Raw genomic sequence first — 19,057 nt, 5'->3', positions numbered from 1 at the left:
TTATTTTATTATACATTTTTTACGTATTTATATTTATATATATATATGTAAGGTATAGGAATTCAAATTTATATTTGGGTACCATTTTATTTAAATATTTATTTTATTTAAACATTTATTTTATTTAAACATTTTTTACATATTTATATTTTACCCCCATCAGATGTTCTGTAAGCACAGCAGTCAAAGCACAACTCATGTAGGTTTGGGTATTTTTAGCTAAGGCTGTTTGCCAGGTTTCTCACATTTAGAGAGGAATTCCCGGTAAGATGTGACTTTATTCACAGATGCACTCTTTTTTGGGTGTTAGTTTGAAATAATAAACTTTATTGCATTAAGCAAAGTATGTCAACTTCAATAAAGCTCCTGGTGTTTTCAAGTATTTTCCCTCTTCTCTTAAACAAATGGAAAATAAAAATCGGTGCTTCAACTAAACATTATCTGTGCTCACCAGAGAGGGCAATACTGGATCTTTCAGGATCCACACATTTGGATGCTTTTGCAATTGGTGTTTGAAGCAACTTCTTTTGTAGACAACTGTTTCACCAAGTAAATTAAGGCTTTCACATTCAGCCCCTCCCTTTAGGTAAGGATTACAAACCAGAAAAGGAGGGAGGAATTACTCGGTGTGTAACTGAAAGGCCAAAGTCCTACCCAAGAAACCAGATGTGACAACAGCTCATTTACAACCCAGTGAGAAAACCAACAAAAATGCACACAGAAAGATTCAGGAGTCATGTGAAGGTGAATATAAAAATGGAACATGAGTCACATGTTTTAGAGATTTGAGCAGATGACTGGGGGCTGGAAAGGCGTCAGTGGATGGCACAGGAAGAGTTTGGAGGAAGAGCTGGAAGGAGAAACCTGGCAAGAAATCTGCTGTTCTACACAGACCTGCAGTGGGAAAAACAGTTTAAGGCTTCTGAAGGAACAAAGTAATAAAACTCACAGAGCCCAGGAGGAGAAGAGATTCAATACTTGCCAAAAAGCATCAAAACCAAGCTCATGGACACACATTAAAAACTGAACTCCTCCAATTCATGAATTCCACTTTTTTGCTTCTGGACTGAACTCGGTGATAAAACTGGTCCAAAGTCACAAAATGTGCCAGGGACAACAAAAGGTCAAGACCAAATTCCTTTTAGTTAAAGAAAACTGGAAAAGATTCTTCTCCCGTATTCATCCAGTAGAGATGAATAATTTTTTAATTATTAATTTTAATTTTATTTTTTCTACTCAGGCCTGCCAATGTTGTGCTTTTTTGACTATATGAGGAATGATCTGAAGTCTATCAGCTCACAGGTTAATTTAAAAAGAAATAAAACCAAACAAGCAGAAAACCATCCTGGCTTTACAGATCATTTTGTGCAAAGCCAGACCTTTGTGAAGGTCTTTTTTTTAAAAGCTAAAAAGTAAATGTTATTAAGGAAGAACAACTTACCAAGCCCTTCAACCAAGAGCAGCTATTTTGCTTACAGTGAGCAAATCAATTCCTCCACACATCTGCAGGGAAAATGGGATATTAAACCACTTGAATTAAAATTAAAAATAATAAAGAAATCCTAAAAAATTAAAATTAAAAAGAATAAAGAAATCCTAATAATTTAAAATAAAAAAGAGTAAAGAAATCTTAATAAATTAAAATTAAAAAGAATAAAGAAATCCTAATAATTTAAAATTAAAAATAATAAAGAAATCCTAAGGACCAAGCATTAACCTGTGAGTATTACACAAGTCCCATCCCTGAATGAAAAAACAACCAAGCATTACAGATGACAGCATATGCTACAAAAGACATTTTATAAAAAGCTTTCAAGTATCACCAGGGAATGTGTTATCAAAGAACCTGTGCAAACCACCCAAAAAATTCAGGCCCAGTCCTGTACACAAATCTCTTGAGAAATTACCACAATTTATATAAATATATAAAATATATAAAATAATATATAAGATATGATACATATAAATATATAAAAAATGTTTAAATAAAATAAATGTTTAAATAAAAACATTCGTTGCTAAATTAAGAGGTATTAGAATATAAATTCGAATTCCTGCACCTTAAATATAAAAATATAAAAAATATAAAAAATATAAATATAAAAATAAATGTAAAATAAAATATAAATATAAAATAAATTTATAATATAAAAAATAAATATATAAAAATGTTTAAATAAAATAAATGTTTAAATAAAATGGTGTCCAAATATAGATTTGAATTCCTACGCCTTAAATATAAAAAAGAATATAAATAAATATATAAACACCTAAAACAACTCAAGAACTTCCTTTTTACTGTGAATTTGGACTGTGTGAAATTGGCCATAAAAGTTTTGTATGAGCAAACTGTTTCCCTTGTGATCTCTCAGAATCTACTTATATTAAAACACAGCCTCAAATACATAAAAATTAATCCTTTAAATTCTCCTCTTCCATTGGTACCTACTCAGATGCACAGAAGGAAAGCTGTGATGAACAGAACTGCCATTTCTTGGTTGGTGTAATTTATTTGAAATTATTATGCAGAAAGATCCCTTTAAAAAGGGAAAATTACAAAAAATTATATTAGTAAAGTGGCATAAACGTGGAGAATATACAAAGGAATGTTAGAGATTTAAACATAAAATATAAATATATGTAAATATACATATGTATGTATGTAAATATACAAAGGAATTTAGAGGTTTAAACACCACCAAGATGTTGGTAACACATTACATTTCGTTCACACAAGTTATTTTCCCACTATTACAAAATATACCACTGTATTTTTGTGCTTTCCAATTTTAACATCCAAAAAACAATCAGTACCAAACTACAGAATCAATCACAAAAGCTGGAGTTTATGCCCAGAGCCACAAACCACAGAGCTTGGACATACAACTCTTGGCTGAAAAAGAATTAACCTTTCAGGTCAACATCTATATTTCCTATATTTAATAAACATCAAAGTCTTTTAATCAGAATACTTGCAGTAATTATTGTAGCCCACATCATTAAAAAAAAATCCATCTCTCTCTAAAAATAAACATGACATTACTTTTTTAAGGTAGTCTAAAATGGCGGTCTGAAAAATAAAAGCTAGACACAATCCCAGTATGGGGAAACTGGAATAGTTTATTGAACACAAAAACACTATTTTAAAGGCATCTGGGGCTGCATGTTAATGAAGGGGACAACCTATGTTAATTGGGGAGTTACACAAGTTTTTACCGCAATTTCCAAATAGTTAATTTTTCTTCTAGTAGGATTACATGGGGGATAGAGGGATTACAAGGGTTTAGACATGGTTTGATACAATCATCTCGAAAGTCCTTTCTGATTTCTGCTGGAGCCAGGCTTGATCCAAACGGTAGAACTTTAACAGGTCTTGTGAGAAGGGTCCAGCTCCTTCAGATCACGAGGTTTTTGTCAGCCTTGTTTTATTTTGCTGAAAGCTGGGTTTAGGTTCCCACAGTCTAATAGCTGTGGCTTTTATTGACTTCAAAATTACAGCTGCTGAGGTCCACCTAACATAGAGATCAAGCTGCCATGTGCTGGATAAACACATATTGCTCTTCCAAGAAAAGGCAGCTCCAAAGAGCTCAGAAAAGTAAACAAGGGACAGGTAAAACTGCCTTTATTGTAATACCTGTTCAGCACAAACAGCATCAGGGCAATCCAGGAAAGGTGCAGACCATTATGACTGAAGTGCTCAATTTTGTATTTAGCATGGAACATGCAGGTCAGCCAAGATCTGCTCCTGACACTGCAGGGTTTAATTTTAATCTTTAATTTTGCTATTTTTTGAAGAGCAGGCCAGTTAAAAGTTGCAGCTTTAGACATTTCAGGATTTAACATTAGGAACACAAGTCTTGGGTCTCACAGGCTCAGTCCCCTCATTATCCTCAGACTGGTCTTGCCTTCATTGTAACAGACTGTGCAATGTCTGTGGTTTTGACCCTCTACACTGAAAATTCCCATGGGATTTCAGATGTGCTCCGTTGTTCTTCAGGTCTGAGATCATTTCTAAACACCAACTCTCAGTTCTCCCAGATCCCATCAGACAGTTACACAACCCAGTTCCAGAACACACTGTCACACATTTGCACATCAGCCCTGTTTGCTGCAGGACATCCACGATCATGGACATGTCCATTCTCTGTAAATATTATCTGAATTCTGCCTTGCACATCAGCAGTGACTCACTGCAGGTAAAGGTTTAGTACAACCTGGAGAGACATTTTTATAAAGCTTTGCAAAATTGACCCACGATTTTTTACATGAACGGGCTGAAGGCTTCATCCAAGCCAAAGAAAACAGCTGCACTCAGGCAGGGGTTCATGACTGTATTCTTTAATTATCACCATCAATTATGTAATTTTAAAAAGCAAATTATCAAGAGTGTTTTTGAGATTCCTGACACAGGTGTCTTCACGAAGACACCTTGTGCTTTGAGGTCCTGAGCACGCACTGAGGTACCTGAGCATGGGAAGCTGCAAAAAGGAACCAGTTCAGGGAGGCAAACGAGCTCTCCAACTTTGAATTACACAGTGGGGAAAACCTGACTCAAAGGAAACGTGTTCCTCTGGCTCTAAATGCAGAATCTTAGAGTGTAAAAACAAATTATAAACATTAGAAAGCTGATTTGTTTGTACTGCAAGGAGGAGAGCAAGATGTCTCGTAACGCTTTAGGCTTTAGAGTCAAATTTACACCAAAAAGAGAAGTTTTAAGTTTATTGTAGAAACAATTGATTGGAAAGGAAAAGCTTATGAGTGTCCCTAGCTAATGAATGAATACCTTGAACTAAGGAAAAGCACTTCTGAAGTGTGGTTAGACAATGTCCTTAGGAGATGGCAATTCTCAGAGCACAGCCTGGCTTTACTACGTGTCACCACGGTCACTGCAGGTTGTTAAAGTTGTATGTGAGTGACCATAGAAATCTTCAAAGGTGCAGGAGACACAAACATTGCTGTAGTCAGTACTTACTAACAGTTTTCAAATGCACTGAGCTTGAAAGAAAATAAAGTCAACAAGGTAAAACACTGCAGCTTAAATGTTTAATGCTTATTTTGAAGAAAATTATTTCCAACATAATTTAAAAAACAAACAAAAAAAAGGGACATAAAAACAAACAAAAAACCACAACACAGTATAACATACCTGGCACGAAGAGCACAGAATTTTGCTGAAGGACTTTTACCCAACCAGTCATCTGAATCTTTGGAAGAAAAATATGCAGTGAGAGCCTTTAAAGAAAAAAAAAAGGAAAAACAAAACCAGGTTTGTCTGAAAACAAGGTACAGACAGATCTCACCTACAGTCCTAATGTTCTTGACTGACAAACTTGCTGAAAACACAGGTGTCTTTCAATTCATAAAAATGTTACCTACACTACAATAACAATATTCTATCTTTGCCAAGCATCAGCCTTTGTGTTCCCAAAACCAAGAAAGAGGCCCCAAAAATCTCCTCTACAAATACCTGAAGTCTCCTGTTACTGCTGTTCCTGTTGTCACATGTGAGTTCTACAATATCCCCAACCGTTAATGCTACAAACTCAGTAAGTACAAAATACAATCAAAGTTTAATGCAGGTTCTCACTGGTGAAATCGGACATTTAATGAAATGGATTTATTTTCCACAAATACAAGGTATATGTATCTATATACACAGATTATAAAAATTACAAGCCACTTCACAAATAGCCTTGTAGAGAGCAGTGAGGTCCCCCCTGAGCCTCCCCTTCTCCACACTCAACAAGCCCAGTTCCCTCAGCCGTCCCTCAGCAGACATGTTTTCCAGAGCCTTCCCCAGCTCCGGTCCCTTCTCTGGACACGCTCCAGCCCCTCAAGGGCCTTTTGGCACTGAGGGGCCACAACTGGACACAGCACTCCAGGTGGGGCCTCCCCAGTGCCCAGCACAGAGGGGCAATCAGTTCTCTGCTCCTGCTGGCCACACTCTTCTCCACAAAGGCCACCATGCCCTTGGCCTTCTTGCCCCCCTGGGCACACTCTGCCTCATATCCAGCCCCTGTCAAGCAGCACCCCCAAGTCCCTTCCTGCTGAGCAGCTCTCCAGCCCCTCTGCCCCCAGCCTGGAGCGTTCCAGGGGGTTGTTGGGAGCCAAGGGCAGGCCCTGACACTTGGCCTTATTGATCCAGCCTGTCCAGATCCCTCTGCAGAGCCTTCCCGCCCTACAGCACATCCACACTCACACCCAGATCAGTCAGTCTCCCAAACAGGACAAACTCTGACCACCAGCAGTCCAGGGTGTCAGTTCTGCTGCCCCCTCCTTCCTCCACCCAGAATGGAAAACTCCATCATTTTGGGGTCTCTGTGCCCGTTGGCTTCAACCACCACATCCCCCACCAGTCACAGAATCATGGAATGGTTTGGGTTGGAAGGGACCTTAAAGAGCATCTCAGTCCAACCCCCTGCCATGGGCAGGGACACCTTCCACTAGACCCAGAGCTCAGAGCCCCATCCAGCCTGGCCGTGAACACTTCCAGGGATGGGGCAGCCAGAACTTCTCTGAGCAACCTGTGCCAGGATCTCACTACCATCACAGTCCAGAAATTCTTCCTAATATCCCATCTAACCCTGCCCTTTCTCAGTGTGAAGCCACTGCCCCTTGTCCTGTCACTCCAGGCACTTGTCCAAAGTCTCTCTCCATCTTTCTGGTTGGCTCCCTGAAGGGAAGCACTGCAAGGCCACAATTAGGTCACCCCAAAGCCTTCTTTTCTCCAGCCTCAACAATCCCAATTCTCTCAGCCTTTCCTCACAGCAGAGCTGTTCCATCCCTCTGATCCTCTTGCTGATCCCCTCTGGACTCGCTCCAACAGGTCCATGTCCCTGATGTGCTGGAGCCCAGAGCTGGAGGCAGCTCTGCGGGGGTGACAACATTACAGCCCTGTGTGTTCCAGCAAGGACACTGTGGAACCTCCTGGAGCCGAGGGGTCACTGTGAAACTCCAAGGCCTCATGAAATCAAAGGAACCCTGGGACACTGTGGAAACTCATGGAACCAAGGGTTCCTTGTGCCATGAAAGGCCTCATGGAACCAAAGGAGCCCTGAGACATTTCGGGCCCTCATAGAATCAAGGGGCCATTGTGACACTGAGGAACCTCGGGGACTCAAATACCACTGTGACACTGCAGGGTCTCATGGAACCAAAGGATTCCTGGGACACTGTGGAATCTCATGGAACCAAGGAGCCACTGTGACATGTGTGGCCTCCTAGAACCAAAGGAGTCCTGAGACATTTTGCAAACTCATGGAATCAAGGGTCCATTATCACACTACAGAGCTTTATGAAGCCAAATGGACCCTGTGACTCTGAGGAACCTCATGGAATCTAGTGGCCATTCCCACACTGTAAAACCTCATGGATACTGTCAGGTTCCCATTATTAAAAGACACCTCTGCCCAAATCCAACTGCAAAGGAGACCATGTGCCAAAGTCAGCAGTCCAGGTTTGATTTAACAGTAAATATGAGGTAGAGACAGAGAAAGTCAGTCCCAGTCCTGCTGCAGGACTGTCCAGGGACTGCAGGCAGGGACAGCCACGGGCACTGCTGGCACAGAGCTGACCTCTGCAGCAGCACTGCCATCCTGCAGGGGCATCTCCTCAGGCCAGGGCCTCAAAGCTTCCATCTGCGTTCCACTTTGCTCTCCAGGATGTGCCCAACACAACGCCCTGCAGAGGAAACCAGCAGTGACCAGCACAAGGGGGGGAGTGCTCAGGGTGGGGGCACCCAGCAGTGCCCTGGCACAGCCAGCGCCGCTCCCAGCACTGGCCTCTCACCCCAGGCCATTGGGCTTGTTCTTCCCTCCAAGGAGGGACAGCAAATGACCAGCTCAGGAGTCCATGTTTGCACTGCATGGACAGGACATGCCCATGTGTCACGGCTTGGGGCTGGGGGGTGGAAGGCTTAGACAAAGTTGATGGCAGAAGCCGTCTCGTTGAGCTACGAGGTGCACAAAGGACCCCCTTGCTTTCTAAATTCCTTCTCAGAGAGGAGCCTGGGGGTGGCTGGATCCAATCTCAGGCTCAGAGTTTGGTTTCAACCGAAGGAATTATAGAGGTGTGATTCAATCACTTTGTCCTGCAGGTTTTAGTGATGGCAAATCAGAAATATTTCTATAAAATGAATTGTTTATTATGACAAATGAACAGAAAATTGATCACACAATTGAATAGATGAAAGACCTTAAAGAGAATTATTTCCTGCACAGTATTAAAGCATAAACCTCCTAGTACTAGAGTGTACAATAGGACAGTGCAGTCTATCAAAGTAATTCTATTAAAGTATTAGATCAAAGCCAGCAAAAAGAAACAATCCTGAAGCAGAGATTGAGGTAACTCAACCCACAATGACAGGGGGTAGTTCTCTCTCTTTCACTTAACCTCTGGACAGTGACCATGAAGAGCTGTCCCTGCTTCATGGGACAAGCTCCATACACTTCAAAGAAGTCTGTGGAAGAATCTGCCACGTGACAGTTGGATGGGACTTTTATAGTTATCAAGGGTTTGACTGCCACATGTATTTCAAGGCCAGGGAGCAGCTCATCTGTCAAATCCTGCTTCAGAAAGCAGGATGTGTGTTTGAAGTTTCAGGAACCATTTAAGGTTTAGCATAATTAAACATTAAAATCAGCACCTTGACACCAGCAGGAACTCACTACAGAGAGCTTGCATTGTTTGCATTCTGACCAGTTTTTAGGTATTATCAGAGCAGAACATCCTGCCAGAAACGGCCCCTTGATTCCATGAGGTTGCAAAAACTCTCAGGGTTCCTTTGGCTCCATGAGGCCCTGCAGTGTCACAATGGACCCTTGGTTCCATGAGGTTCTGGAGTGTCACAATGGCCCTGATGATTTCATGAGTTTCCACTCTCTCTCCAGGATTCCTTTGGTTCCATGAGGCCCCTCACTGTCACAATGGCTCCTTGATTCCACGATGTTCCAAAACATCCCAGGGTTCCCTTGGCTCCAAGAAGCTCCCCAGTGTCCCACCGGCCCCTGGATTCCAGCAGGCCCTGCAGTGTCCCAATGGCCACTCGGTTCCACGAGCCACAGCGGCTGCCGCCGGCGTCTGTGCCCGGAGCCGCCGCTCCCACGGGGCTGCCACACTCACCGCCGGGGTTGCCGCTCGCGCAGCCGCCGCTCTGCCCCGGCTGCACCGGGACCCGGCACCGCCTCGGGCCTGCGCTGCCGCCTCAGCGGCCACAGGGCCACAGGGATGGGGGACCTTTGCTCTGACACTGATGGGGCCTGCCTTTGTTCTGCTGGGCTCTGGGCTTTAGGGAAATTGCTGTTCATTGTCATGCTCCACTGGAACACCTCCTGAATTCCAAAGGTTTCCTAATCCAGGGGAGGGGTTTCTATGGCATCGGAGGTGCCGCCCCTCGGGACACATTGTCAATAAACCATCCAGCTGATTTGGATGGGTTGGCCTGTGATCAGTCACTGCTTTGGGGAATGCTCTATTCTGGTTGAATGTTGCCCTATAACCTTTTGCCAAGCTCCCTTATTTTCTAAAGTTTGCCAGTAAAAGTGTCTTATTTGACCTCCTGAGAAAACGTGTGCAGTGTCTTCTTCCTTGTGGTCTCTCTCAAGGTATTAAAAGACCTGAAGGCCCTTTTAAAATATTTGGAGGGTGGAAATTTTTGATGCCTTTTATATTTTTCAAAGTAAAACCCCTTTGCTGAGCTCGTAGCTCAAACCTGGGGTCTTACAGTCACCATCCCTGGAAGTGTTCAAAAAACATTGAGCTGTGGCACTTGAGGACACAGTTTAGTGGTGAAGATGCCAGTGTTGGGTTAATGGTTGCACTCCATGATCTCAGAGGTCTTTTCCAACCTTAACAATTCTATGATTCTGTGGTGACTCAACCACTTCCCTGGACATTCTGTTCCAATGCTTGATAACCCTTAGCCATCCCTCTGATGCTGCAGCCAAGGAACAGACCAGTGATTTTCACAGTGTTCCTGGATGAAAAGATGTCCAAAGCCGAGGACATTTCCATCAGCACCTTCTCCTTTCTGCAGATCAGAGTCACCTGAAGCCTCCAGGCCCTCCATGGTGGCAGAGACCCCCCAGGCAGCAAAGCCCTGTCCTGCCAGGCTGCCCAGCCCAGCCCTGTGTCTCTCTGGCCCTGGGGACAGCAGGGTTTGCTCTCCTTGGGGCACCTACGTCCCTCTGCCATTGCCATCTGCCCCCACCCCAGCAGGCTCTGGAGCAAAGCACGGCTGAGGTCCAGCCCAGCTCTGCTCTGACAGAAAAAACCTGCAGTCAGGGACAGGAAGAGGACAAAGTCTTGTTTAACCAGCCTGAGGAATAATGGGATCAATGACCTCCTGTATTCCTGAGCACTTTAATGACCCTGTGGATCAGGTTTGGTAGCAGGGAGGGGGCTGCAGGTTTCCCTTAGGGAAGAGGAGATCAAGAGTTGACTCTGTGTCAGAGAGAGCCAGTTTCAGGTGGCTCCAGAATGGACCAGCCAGTGCCCAAAGCTGAGGCAAAAAGCAATTCCAGAGGCACTTCTGTGATCACCCTTTGGAGAAAGGATAAAATCCAGGGTGCTGGAACCCAGAGAGGAGTGAGAGAAATGGGGGAGAAACAACCCTGCAGGCACCAAGGGGGGTGGAGAAGAAGGAGGAGTGAGAGAGCCTTGGTGGGCACCTGGCAGCCAAAAGCCAACCCCCAGCCCTGAGAGCCACAGCTGAGCCCAGCACAAAAGCTCCTTTAGGTCTGGAGGTTCTTTGCAGCAGCTTTTTAGCCAGAGCTGCCAGCTGGGCCATCAAAGGGGATGTTCAGCTGGGTCTGAAACCTGTGTGATCCCTGTCAGCCTTGGCTCTGTAGGATAAGAAAGAACTATAGAATCCTTAATAGTTCAAACAGGGACGTGTTCAACTAGATCAGGGTTCTCACAGCCCTTTCTAACCTGGCCTTGAATGTTTCCAAGGGTGGGGCTTCTATGACCTCTCTGGGCAACCTGTGCCAGTGTTTCACCACTCTCAGTGTAAAAAATTTCTCCCTAATATCTAGTTCCAATCTGCTCTTTTTTAGTTGAAAACCATTATCACTTGTCTTATTACAACTAAGTCTGTGCCCATCCTTCTTATAGGTATGATCTCAGGAGCTCCTGACAAGCCTTGACCAAACCAGCTGAGCAATGAAGAGCCCCTGGACTGGACCAGGGGTGTGGTGAAGTGTCCTTGCACTGGACCAGCTGCTCCTGGATGATACAGGTGGGAACAATCTGGAGTGGAACAGTTGGGGAACACAGGATAATCAGTGATCCCATGAAAGCCTTGGAACATTCCCTGCCTGAATCACAGCCCAAATGGAACAGTTTGGATCAAATTCCCAAATATTTTGGAAACTCCAGTCATTCCTGACACCAGGATGGAAATTCAGCAGATAACTAAAGCCAGTCACCTTGGGAGCCCACACCCAGCGGGGCTGAGGGAGGCCCTGGCAGCTCCCCAGCACCTCCCTCTCAGTGGGACACCTCTGGCAGCCTCTCCCAGCTCGGGAACCCTCCAGTTTGTGACACTTCAAAGACCTTCCCTGATGCCCAGGACAATTCTGATCCCCCTCCACAAACACTCCTCCAGCTGTGACCCTTGTCTGGTGGCAAACACAAAGGGATTTGGGGGAGTGTTTCCCTGACAACAAGGAGAATTTGGGAGAGGGACCTTTCCACCCCCAGCTCTTGATGTGTCCACACATCTCTGCCTGGGTGTGGGTGTGAATTGACTGTGGTGTGAAGGTTGTTCTTGGGAATCTATAATTCAGTCACTGTTAAAATTGTAGCACATGCTATTGAATCACCTGATAAGTGTTCAATTGGTCAATGATTAAGTGCTACTAATGTCTTTTCTCCCCTTATCTTTGGATCCAATTCGTTTGTGCCCTGACCCTCTTGCATCCCAAGGCTCTGTGTAAATCATTCCCTTTCATCAAAAAATATATATTTTTCATGTCTTTCACTTTAAAGTCATCCTCCTTAGCTAAACTACAAAACAACTCCAATTAGCTCCAGAAGTCTTGATGACTTGAAGACAATTAAAGGAATGAAAATAATTTGTTTTTCAGTCTTTTAATGAGTCTCCTAGTGTGTTTGGAGTTGCATCAGCTGTCAGTCCAAGATGGGCCATGTCAGAACTGGTGAGGTTGGGGGGTGAGGAGAAATGCTGATCATCCAGGGTCACTCTGGATCTCCTGAGGAGACACTCACCATCAAGATCACTTGGAGAACACCTCTATTACCTCTTCTCTGAACTAAAAAATATCCATTCTTTGATTTCAAAAAAAAGTACAAACTTGGAAGACTTGTTTTGAAATTGTCTTGAAGACAATTAAAGGAAGACAAAGAGATCCTGAGGGATTTCTGGAATTTAATGAGCCCCATGGTGTGTTTGCAGCCCAGCCCATGATCCTGAGGTGCTGAGAGAAGATTGAAGCAGCTGCTGAAGAAGTCAGAAGCCAAAGTCCAAGTGCCTTGAAGCATTGCTGGGCCCCACTGAGGGCAGGCACTGCCAAAGCCTCCCCAGGGACTCCTTGGAGCAGCTCCTTGGAGGCCAGGAGTGCAGGCAGACAAAGGCTCTGGGCAGGCCCCTGCAATGCTGAGCAAAGACTGCCTTGGGTTTGTGGAGCACAAAGGCCAAGGCCTGAGCCCCAGGCCCTGGCCCAGCAGATCCTGTCCCTCCCGGCTGGCTCAGGGCTGTTTGGGGGGCACTGGGATGGGAGGGGGAGGAACAACCAAGGCCCAAAACTGGGCAACCCCTGCCAGGCTGCTGAGGGAGGGGCGAGGCAGAACCCAAGGGCAGAACCTGCCAGGAAAGTTGCTTGTGGTGGCCTGAGTGGCAGAGGCAGCTGCCAGAGGCAAGGGGACAAAGGCCTGGTGCCTTTGGGCCTTGCAGCCCTGCCAGAGCCCTTGGCCATCTCTCCTGCAGGCTGTCCTGCCCTGGCCCTGCTGCTGCTCTGGCCTTGCAGGCTGCACACACCCCTCCTGCTTTCCCACCCCCTCCCAGCAGCATTTCTAGACCCTCCCTGATGGCTCTGCACCAGCTCTGGCTGTTGCCATTTTCACTTGGCCTTCTGAACTTGTATCCTGAGCCCCTGTGCCACAGGACATCCCTGCCAGAGCCCAGGCCCTTCTCCTGGGGGTCACTGCAGAGCTGAGCAGATCCAGGTCACCTCCCATTCCTCTGCCAACCCCCTGGGCCTGCTCTGGGCCCTCCAGGTCCTTGCCCTGCTCCCAAGGGCTGTGGGGGTGCTGAATGGTCAGGACTTGGGGTTTAGAGCTCAGGGTGGGGATTAGGCAGAACTTTGGGAGGTTTGTTGTTCTGCTGGCAGTGTCTGGTTCATGATTAGGGGAAGAGCTTTTTGGTCTGGGTCAGGATTAAAGCTTGGCTTTTCATACTGGTAATACAAGATTGGGAATGGGGTGGACATTAGAGGACAAATAAGAGTCTGGAGTTCTGGGTTTGGGCTTTTTCTGGCTTGGAATTAGAGCAGTGGATTCCTTTCCACGGGAGGAGCAGCACTTTTGGGTGGTGTTGGGGCTTGAGGTTACAAAGTGCATAAATGTCCATCAGGAGTGTTTGCACAATCAGTGTTTCAGCACCCTCAGCATTCCCTGAACCTGGTTTTTACCTCATCCAAATATTTCCCCTCTGTTGGCCAAGCCTCTCTTTCCTTCCCTAATTATCTTCTCCCTTTTGTCCCAGTTCCCCCTAACCTCCTCAGAACTTTCATCAGGATGGGCTCAGCTGTGTGATGATGCTGTGCAACCTCATGGAACCAAGGAGCCACTGTGGAACTGCAGAACCTCATGGAATTATGGGGCCATTGTGACTCTGGGGAAACCCATGGAATCAAGAGGCAACTGGGACACTCCAGGACCCCATGGAGCCAAAGGAACCCAGGGACAGTGGGCAATCTCCTGAAATAAAGGGGCCATTGTGACACTGCAGAAACCCATGGAATCAGGAGGCTATTGTGGCACTGCAGGGCCTCTTGGAAACAAAGAAACCCTGGACCACAGTGGAATTTCATGGAATCAAGAGGTCATTGTAACACTGGGGAACCTCATGGAACAAAAGGAATCCAGGGACTTCTTCTCCATACCAGCGTTGGGAAAAGACCTCAGCCTTCAGGAAGTGCCTGGAGGGGAACCCCTTTGCTGCTGGAACTGCTGTTGTGGAGCCCAGCCCTGTCCCAGCAGTGCCCAGGGCCTGTCCCTGCCTGTGCTCACAGGCCTGACCCACAGCAGGACAGTGACTGAGCTGCCAGAGCACTCAGGCCTTGGGCACGGACAGGAAAGGAGAGGGTGGGAGTGCAAAGAGAGCAGCTCTGAACAGACCCAGTGCTGGTGCTCCCTGGCAGTGCTGGGACTCTTTTTCCCTCCAGATCTGCAAACATGGAAATGCCCTCCAGCTTCAGGGGAGGTCTTGGAGGAAGAATCTGGAAAAAAGAATTTGTGCCCTTTCTTACGCTCCGAGATTGTGATTCCTCATGTACAAACTATCACAGGGAATGTTTGACAAATACCTTGCTGCACAAACTTTTATTTTGTTTAAATGCACACAAAGCATGATTTCTGATTTGTATATTTTGTGGGTGAAAAAAAAGAGGTAGGATGAAGAACAAAATTTCAGTGTTAATGACAGGAATAGAGGGAAAAGACAGGGAAGCCCTCCACCCCAAACACTATCAAAAGCTTTAGAAGGCAGGCTGGGCCCCAAATGTGTTACACAATGAGTGTTCTGCAGAAGAAAAGAGGCAGTTTATTGCTTCTTAAAAAAACATCCAGTCATCATTTTCCTTATGGCATCCTTGAGCTCCTGGTTCCTCAGGCTGTAGATGAAGGGGTTCAGTGTTGGAGGCACCACCATGTACAGAACTGACACCACCAGCTCCGTAGATGGGGAGGAGATGGAGGGGTGCTTGAGGTTGGAAAATGCTGTAGCGCTGACAAACAGGGAGACCACAGCCAGGTGAGGGAGGCACATGGAAAAGGCTTTGTGCCGTCCCTGCTGAGAGGGGATCCTCAGCACAGCCCTGAAGATCTGCACATAAGAGAAAACAATGAAAATGAAACAACCAAACACTAAACAGACACTAACCCCAATGAGCCCAATTTCCCTGAGGTAGCCTGAGTGTGAGCAGGAGAGCTTGAGGATGTGTGGGATTTCACAGAAGAACTGGCCCAGGGCATTGCCCTGGCACAGGGGCAGGGAAAATGTATTGGCTGTGTGCAGCAGAGCACTGAGAAACTCAGTGGCCCAGGCAGCTGCTGCCATGTGGGCACAAGCTCTGCTGCCCAGGAGGGTCCCATAGTGCAGGGGTTTGCAGATGGCAACGTAGCGGTCGTAGCACATGGTGGTGAGGAGGGAAAACTCTGTTCCAATGAAGAAGACAAGCAGAAAGGCCTGTGCAGCACATCCGTGGTAGGAAATGGTTCTGATGTCCCAGAGGGAATTGTGCATGGCTTTGGGGACAGTGGTGCAGATGCAGCCCAGGTCTGTGAGGGAGAGGTTGAGCAGGAAGAAGCCCATGGGGGTGTGCAGGTGGTGGTCCCAGGCTACGGCGCTGAGGATGAGGCCGTTGGCCAGGAGGGCAGCCAGGGAGATGGCCAGGAAGAGCCAGAAGTGCAGGAGCTGCAGCTCCCGCCTGTCTGGGATTGCCAGGAGGAGGAACTGGGTGAGGGAGCTGCTGTTGGGCATTTGTTGCCTCAGGGTATGATTTTCTGTTGAGGAGAAAAAAGGCAGAAATTAATTAGGCCAGGCTCAATCAGCAAAACATCTTGCATGTCTCATAGCAATTCAACATTCAGGGCCTCTTTTCAGGAAGATCTCTCTGCATCCCTTTCCCTGAGCTCTGGGGTTTGCTGGCTGAAGGGGGCACTGAGAGCAGGGACCCTGGAATGGGCTCCCGAGGAATCCTTCTTGCTGTGCAGTGAGAGGCAACTTGGAGCACAGGGTGACCTCCAATTAAATGCACTTGTGATGTATCAAAGTGTTTCCAGAACTGCTGGTCACAGTTTGCCCAAGGGCAGAACAGAGGGAGGGGATTTGGGGGACTTGATTTTATTCCAGTTCCTCTTGCCAGGAGTGAGTTTGGATGGCTGAAATTTCTGACATTTCTAATGTGCTCCAAGGGAAATCTTGTGAGTCCTGAGAGGCAAAGGGATGGTCTCTTGGTGCAGAGACAAGAGCTGGCCATCTTTCCTGTTCACAGCTGCCCCTGGCTGGCAGCTTGGACCTGAAGGTGGATGACCCTTAAGAATTCCCTTAAAAAAGAAACAAGGCACTTCTAGGAGCAGAGGAATCCTGTTTCAAAGAGCACATTGACAGAATGCTTGCCTTTCCTCAGGATGCCTGATTAGGATCTCATCTTTCTCCTCCCAGACTGCCACACAGAGAGATCATTGCAGCTCCCAAGTACGGTTGCCCAGAGCATTTCCATGGATTTAGCACTGAGAAGTTTTCTCCATGGGGATCCTGTGCAGCACAGAGATCCTATGGCAGAGCTGTGCCCTTCTGGAGGGCACCTGCAGCCCTGCAGGACACCCAGGCAAACAGCTGAAGACCCTGAAGGTGCCTGGAGGGCACTTGGGCACTTGGCTCCCACAGACACATCCCCACAGCAGCACCCAAAGGGTTTGTGTCTGCACAGGAATCTGCCCCCCCAAACCCCACAGTGGCTCAGAAAAGCCACTGGTGAGAACAAGGAGAGCCCAGGCAGCAGGGGATGGCAGGGAAATGCCACAGTGCTGCTGCCAAGGGAGGAGGGACACAGAGAGACAGCTGGAAATCAGGGCCTTGTCCTTGCCTGGGCTCTGGCTGCTGCAGGGCAATGCACAGCCCAGCCCCCGTGGGCCTGAGGGCACAGGCTCTGCTTAGGCTGGGAAAGGAGCCCAGGCAGGAGCTGCTCAGGGAAGGGGTCTGTGCCACAGGGACAGCAGGGAGGGGCCCCCATCCCCCTGCCCAGCCCTTGTGGCAGCAGCTCCCTCTCCCTGCCTGCCTGTCTCTGGGTGAGGAGCTGTTCCTGCCAGCAGCCCCTGCCTGTGCCCAGCTCAGCTCCCTGCCAGTGCTGCCAGAGCCATCCCCAGCCCAGTGCCCAGGGGTAGCTCTGCCTGGGCAGGGGCTGCAGAGCAGATCCCAGAGCCCCTGCGGTGGCTGGGAAGGGGGAGGTGTTCTGGGGGGATGTGCTTCCTGAGAAGGGCCCCTGGAAATGGAGGAGGTGGAGCTGAAGCTGTGAGGAGCCCTGAGCCTGCAGCTGAAGGGCCCTGCCCAGCCCTGCCCTGCCCTGAGGGGTCACTCCTTCCACCCCCCCTTCTCCCTGCAGGGCCGTGGCAGCTCCTTGGCCGGGCTGAGAGCTGCCCCTGGCAGGCAGCAGAGTCCCTGCCCCAGCACACAGAGCCCTGGGGCAGGACCCTGCTCTGCCCCACAGCCCTGGGCACCCCTGGCTGCACCCCCACCTTCCCACCCCACAGCCAGCCCTGGCACAGGGAACCTTCTGGCCCTGGGCCTCTGAGGGGGCAGCAGCAAGTCCTGCTCTGCAGCAGCTTCTCCTGCTGCACCCCAGCAAATCCAGCAGAGCCATCCTGACAGCTCCTGCCACTGCTGCCATTTGGCAGCTGGGAGAGGCACTTGCAGGAACTCACCTGCACTGCTCTGCAGCCACAGCCTGACCGTGGCAAAGGGCTGGCAAGGTTCCTGCCCTGAGCAGCTCTGCCCTGTCCTCCCACCCCAGGATCCCTTGAACCTCCTACTCCCTTCTCCTCTCTGCCCTTGCTGCCTGCAGCTCCTGCCCTGCTCTGCCATATGGCCACTTCCCCTGCACTGCAGCAACTGGGAGAGTCCTGCTGAAAGATCCTAGAAGCTGTGGGATGTGCCAGCTTTAGGAGATGCCTCCAGGAAGGCAAGCTGAACTTTCCTACAGCCAGAGAATTCTTCCTTCAAATCCTGGGAAGGTTTCTTGTGAAGTGAGAGCTCAGTCACCTCCCAGCCCAGGCTGCCTCTCATCTCTCTGCCTTCTCTCCTGTGCCCTGGGTGTTGCAGGCAGTGCCCTCAGCCCAGCTGGGCTGTGCAGAGGAGCTGCTCACCAGCAGAGCTGTCTCTTTGAAGCTCTTCTTGCTTGCCAGGAGCTTCCTGTGTGCCAGGAGCCCAGCCCAGCTCAGCAGCACAGCAACAGCCCCAGGCAGCCCTTTCTCTGCCCCTCTGGGCTCCTCCAGCTGTCCCTGGGGCTCCAGGGGAACCTGCTGGCACACAGCTGAAGGAAATAATGATGTTCCTTCTCTCAGCTGGGCACAGACACTTCTTTCAGCACTGTCATTTCTCCAAACAGACACAGAGTTAAGTTCAAGAGTCCCCTTTTCATGTCCCATCATTAGACAGGAAACCCAGACAGTGCCCAGGAGGGATCTCCTTCACCTGCACTGAGGGAAGGGACTCAGCTGAGTCAACAGAGGTGTCTCCTTGTGGCTCTGCAGACCTGGAGCCAGAAGGACACTCAGCTCCCTGCACAACCCCCATGGGCTGGGATTCCTCCTGCCCCAGCTCAGTGGGCCCAAAACAGGCCCCTGCAGGTGACTCCTTGTCCCAGCTCCCATGGGAATGAAGGAAGACCAAAGCCAGGAGTGACCTGCTGGGACACAAAGCCCTGGTTCCTTCTGAGGGGCCAGAGGTGACTGAGATTCCTGCTGGGAACTGCAGGCTCCAATGGAGCAGTTCCTAGGGACAGGGCAGCAGCTGTGGGATCTTCTTGGAGGCTGCTGGGACATTGCTTTGGCCAACTTCAGTGGCAGAAGGTGCTTACAGGTAGGACAGGGGAACCTGTCACTGTTCCTTCTGTCCAGGGCAGCCCTTAGAGGTGTTCAGATGACCAAATGGAGTCAGGTGGCACAGGGAGAGAGGTCTCTCTCCTGTTCTTTATCAGGGTATTTTCTATATGTCCTTGGAGTACAATGGCCAGTTGTCTCCTGGACATCCCTTCACTGCTGAACCTAATTGAGGGCAGCTGAGCCTGGATTGAACAGCCAAAGAGGGGCCTGTAGT

General features: G+C 48.1%; 1 protein-coding gene and 1 long non-coding RNA gene across 2 annotated transcripts; both read right to left on the bottom strand.

The window, feature by feature from the left end:
- Positions 1-793: 793 nt before the first annotated feature.
- LOC120324898 lies at positions 794-5,204 on the bottom strand. The gene is made up of 3 exons (XR_005566583.1): positions 5,147-5,204; positions 1,442-1,503; positions 794-894 (listed from the first exon to the last, which is right to left on the bottom strand). It is a non-coding gene; the product is annotated as an uncharacterized LOC120324898 (long non-coding RNA).
- A 9,605-nt stretch (positions 5,205-14,809) lies between these two features.
- Positions 14,810-15,721, bottom strand: LOC120324897 (olfactory receptor 14J1-like; the record flags this gene model as incomplete). The annotated part of the gene is made up of 1 exon (XM_039389651.1): positions 14,810-15,721. A coding segment is annotated over exon 1 (912 nt), but the record flags the coding sequence as incomplete, so codon positions are not given.
- Between the last annotated feature and the right edge of the window lie 3,336 nt (positions 15,722-19,057).

This window comes from Pipra filicauda, unplaced genomic scaffold (genome assembly GCF_003945595.2).
Source record: "Pipra filicauda isolate LSUMZ 115617 unplaced genomic scaffold, ASM394559v2 scaffold755_size109291_pilon, whole genome shotgun sequence".
Classification (NCBI taxonomy): Eukaryota; Metazoa; Chordata; class Aves; order Passeriformes; family Pipridae; genus Pipra; species Pipra filicauda.
The sequence above is the reverse complement of the archived record's forward strand: the minus strand, read 5'-3'. Positions and strand labels throughout refer to the sequence as shown.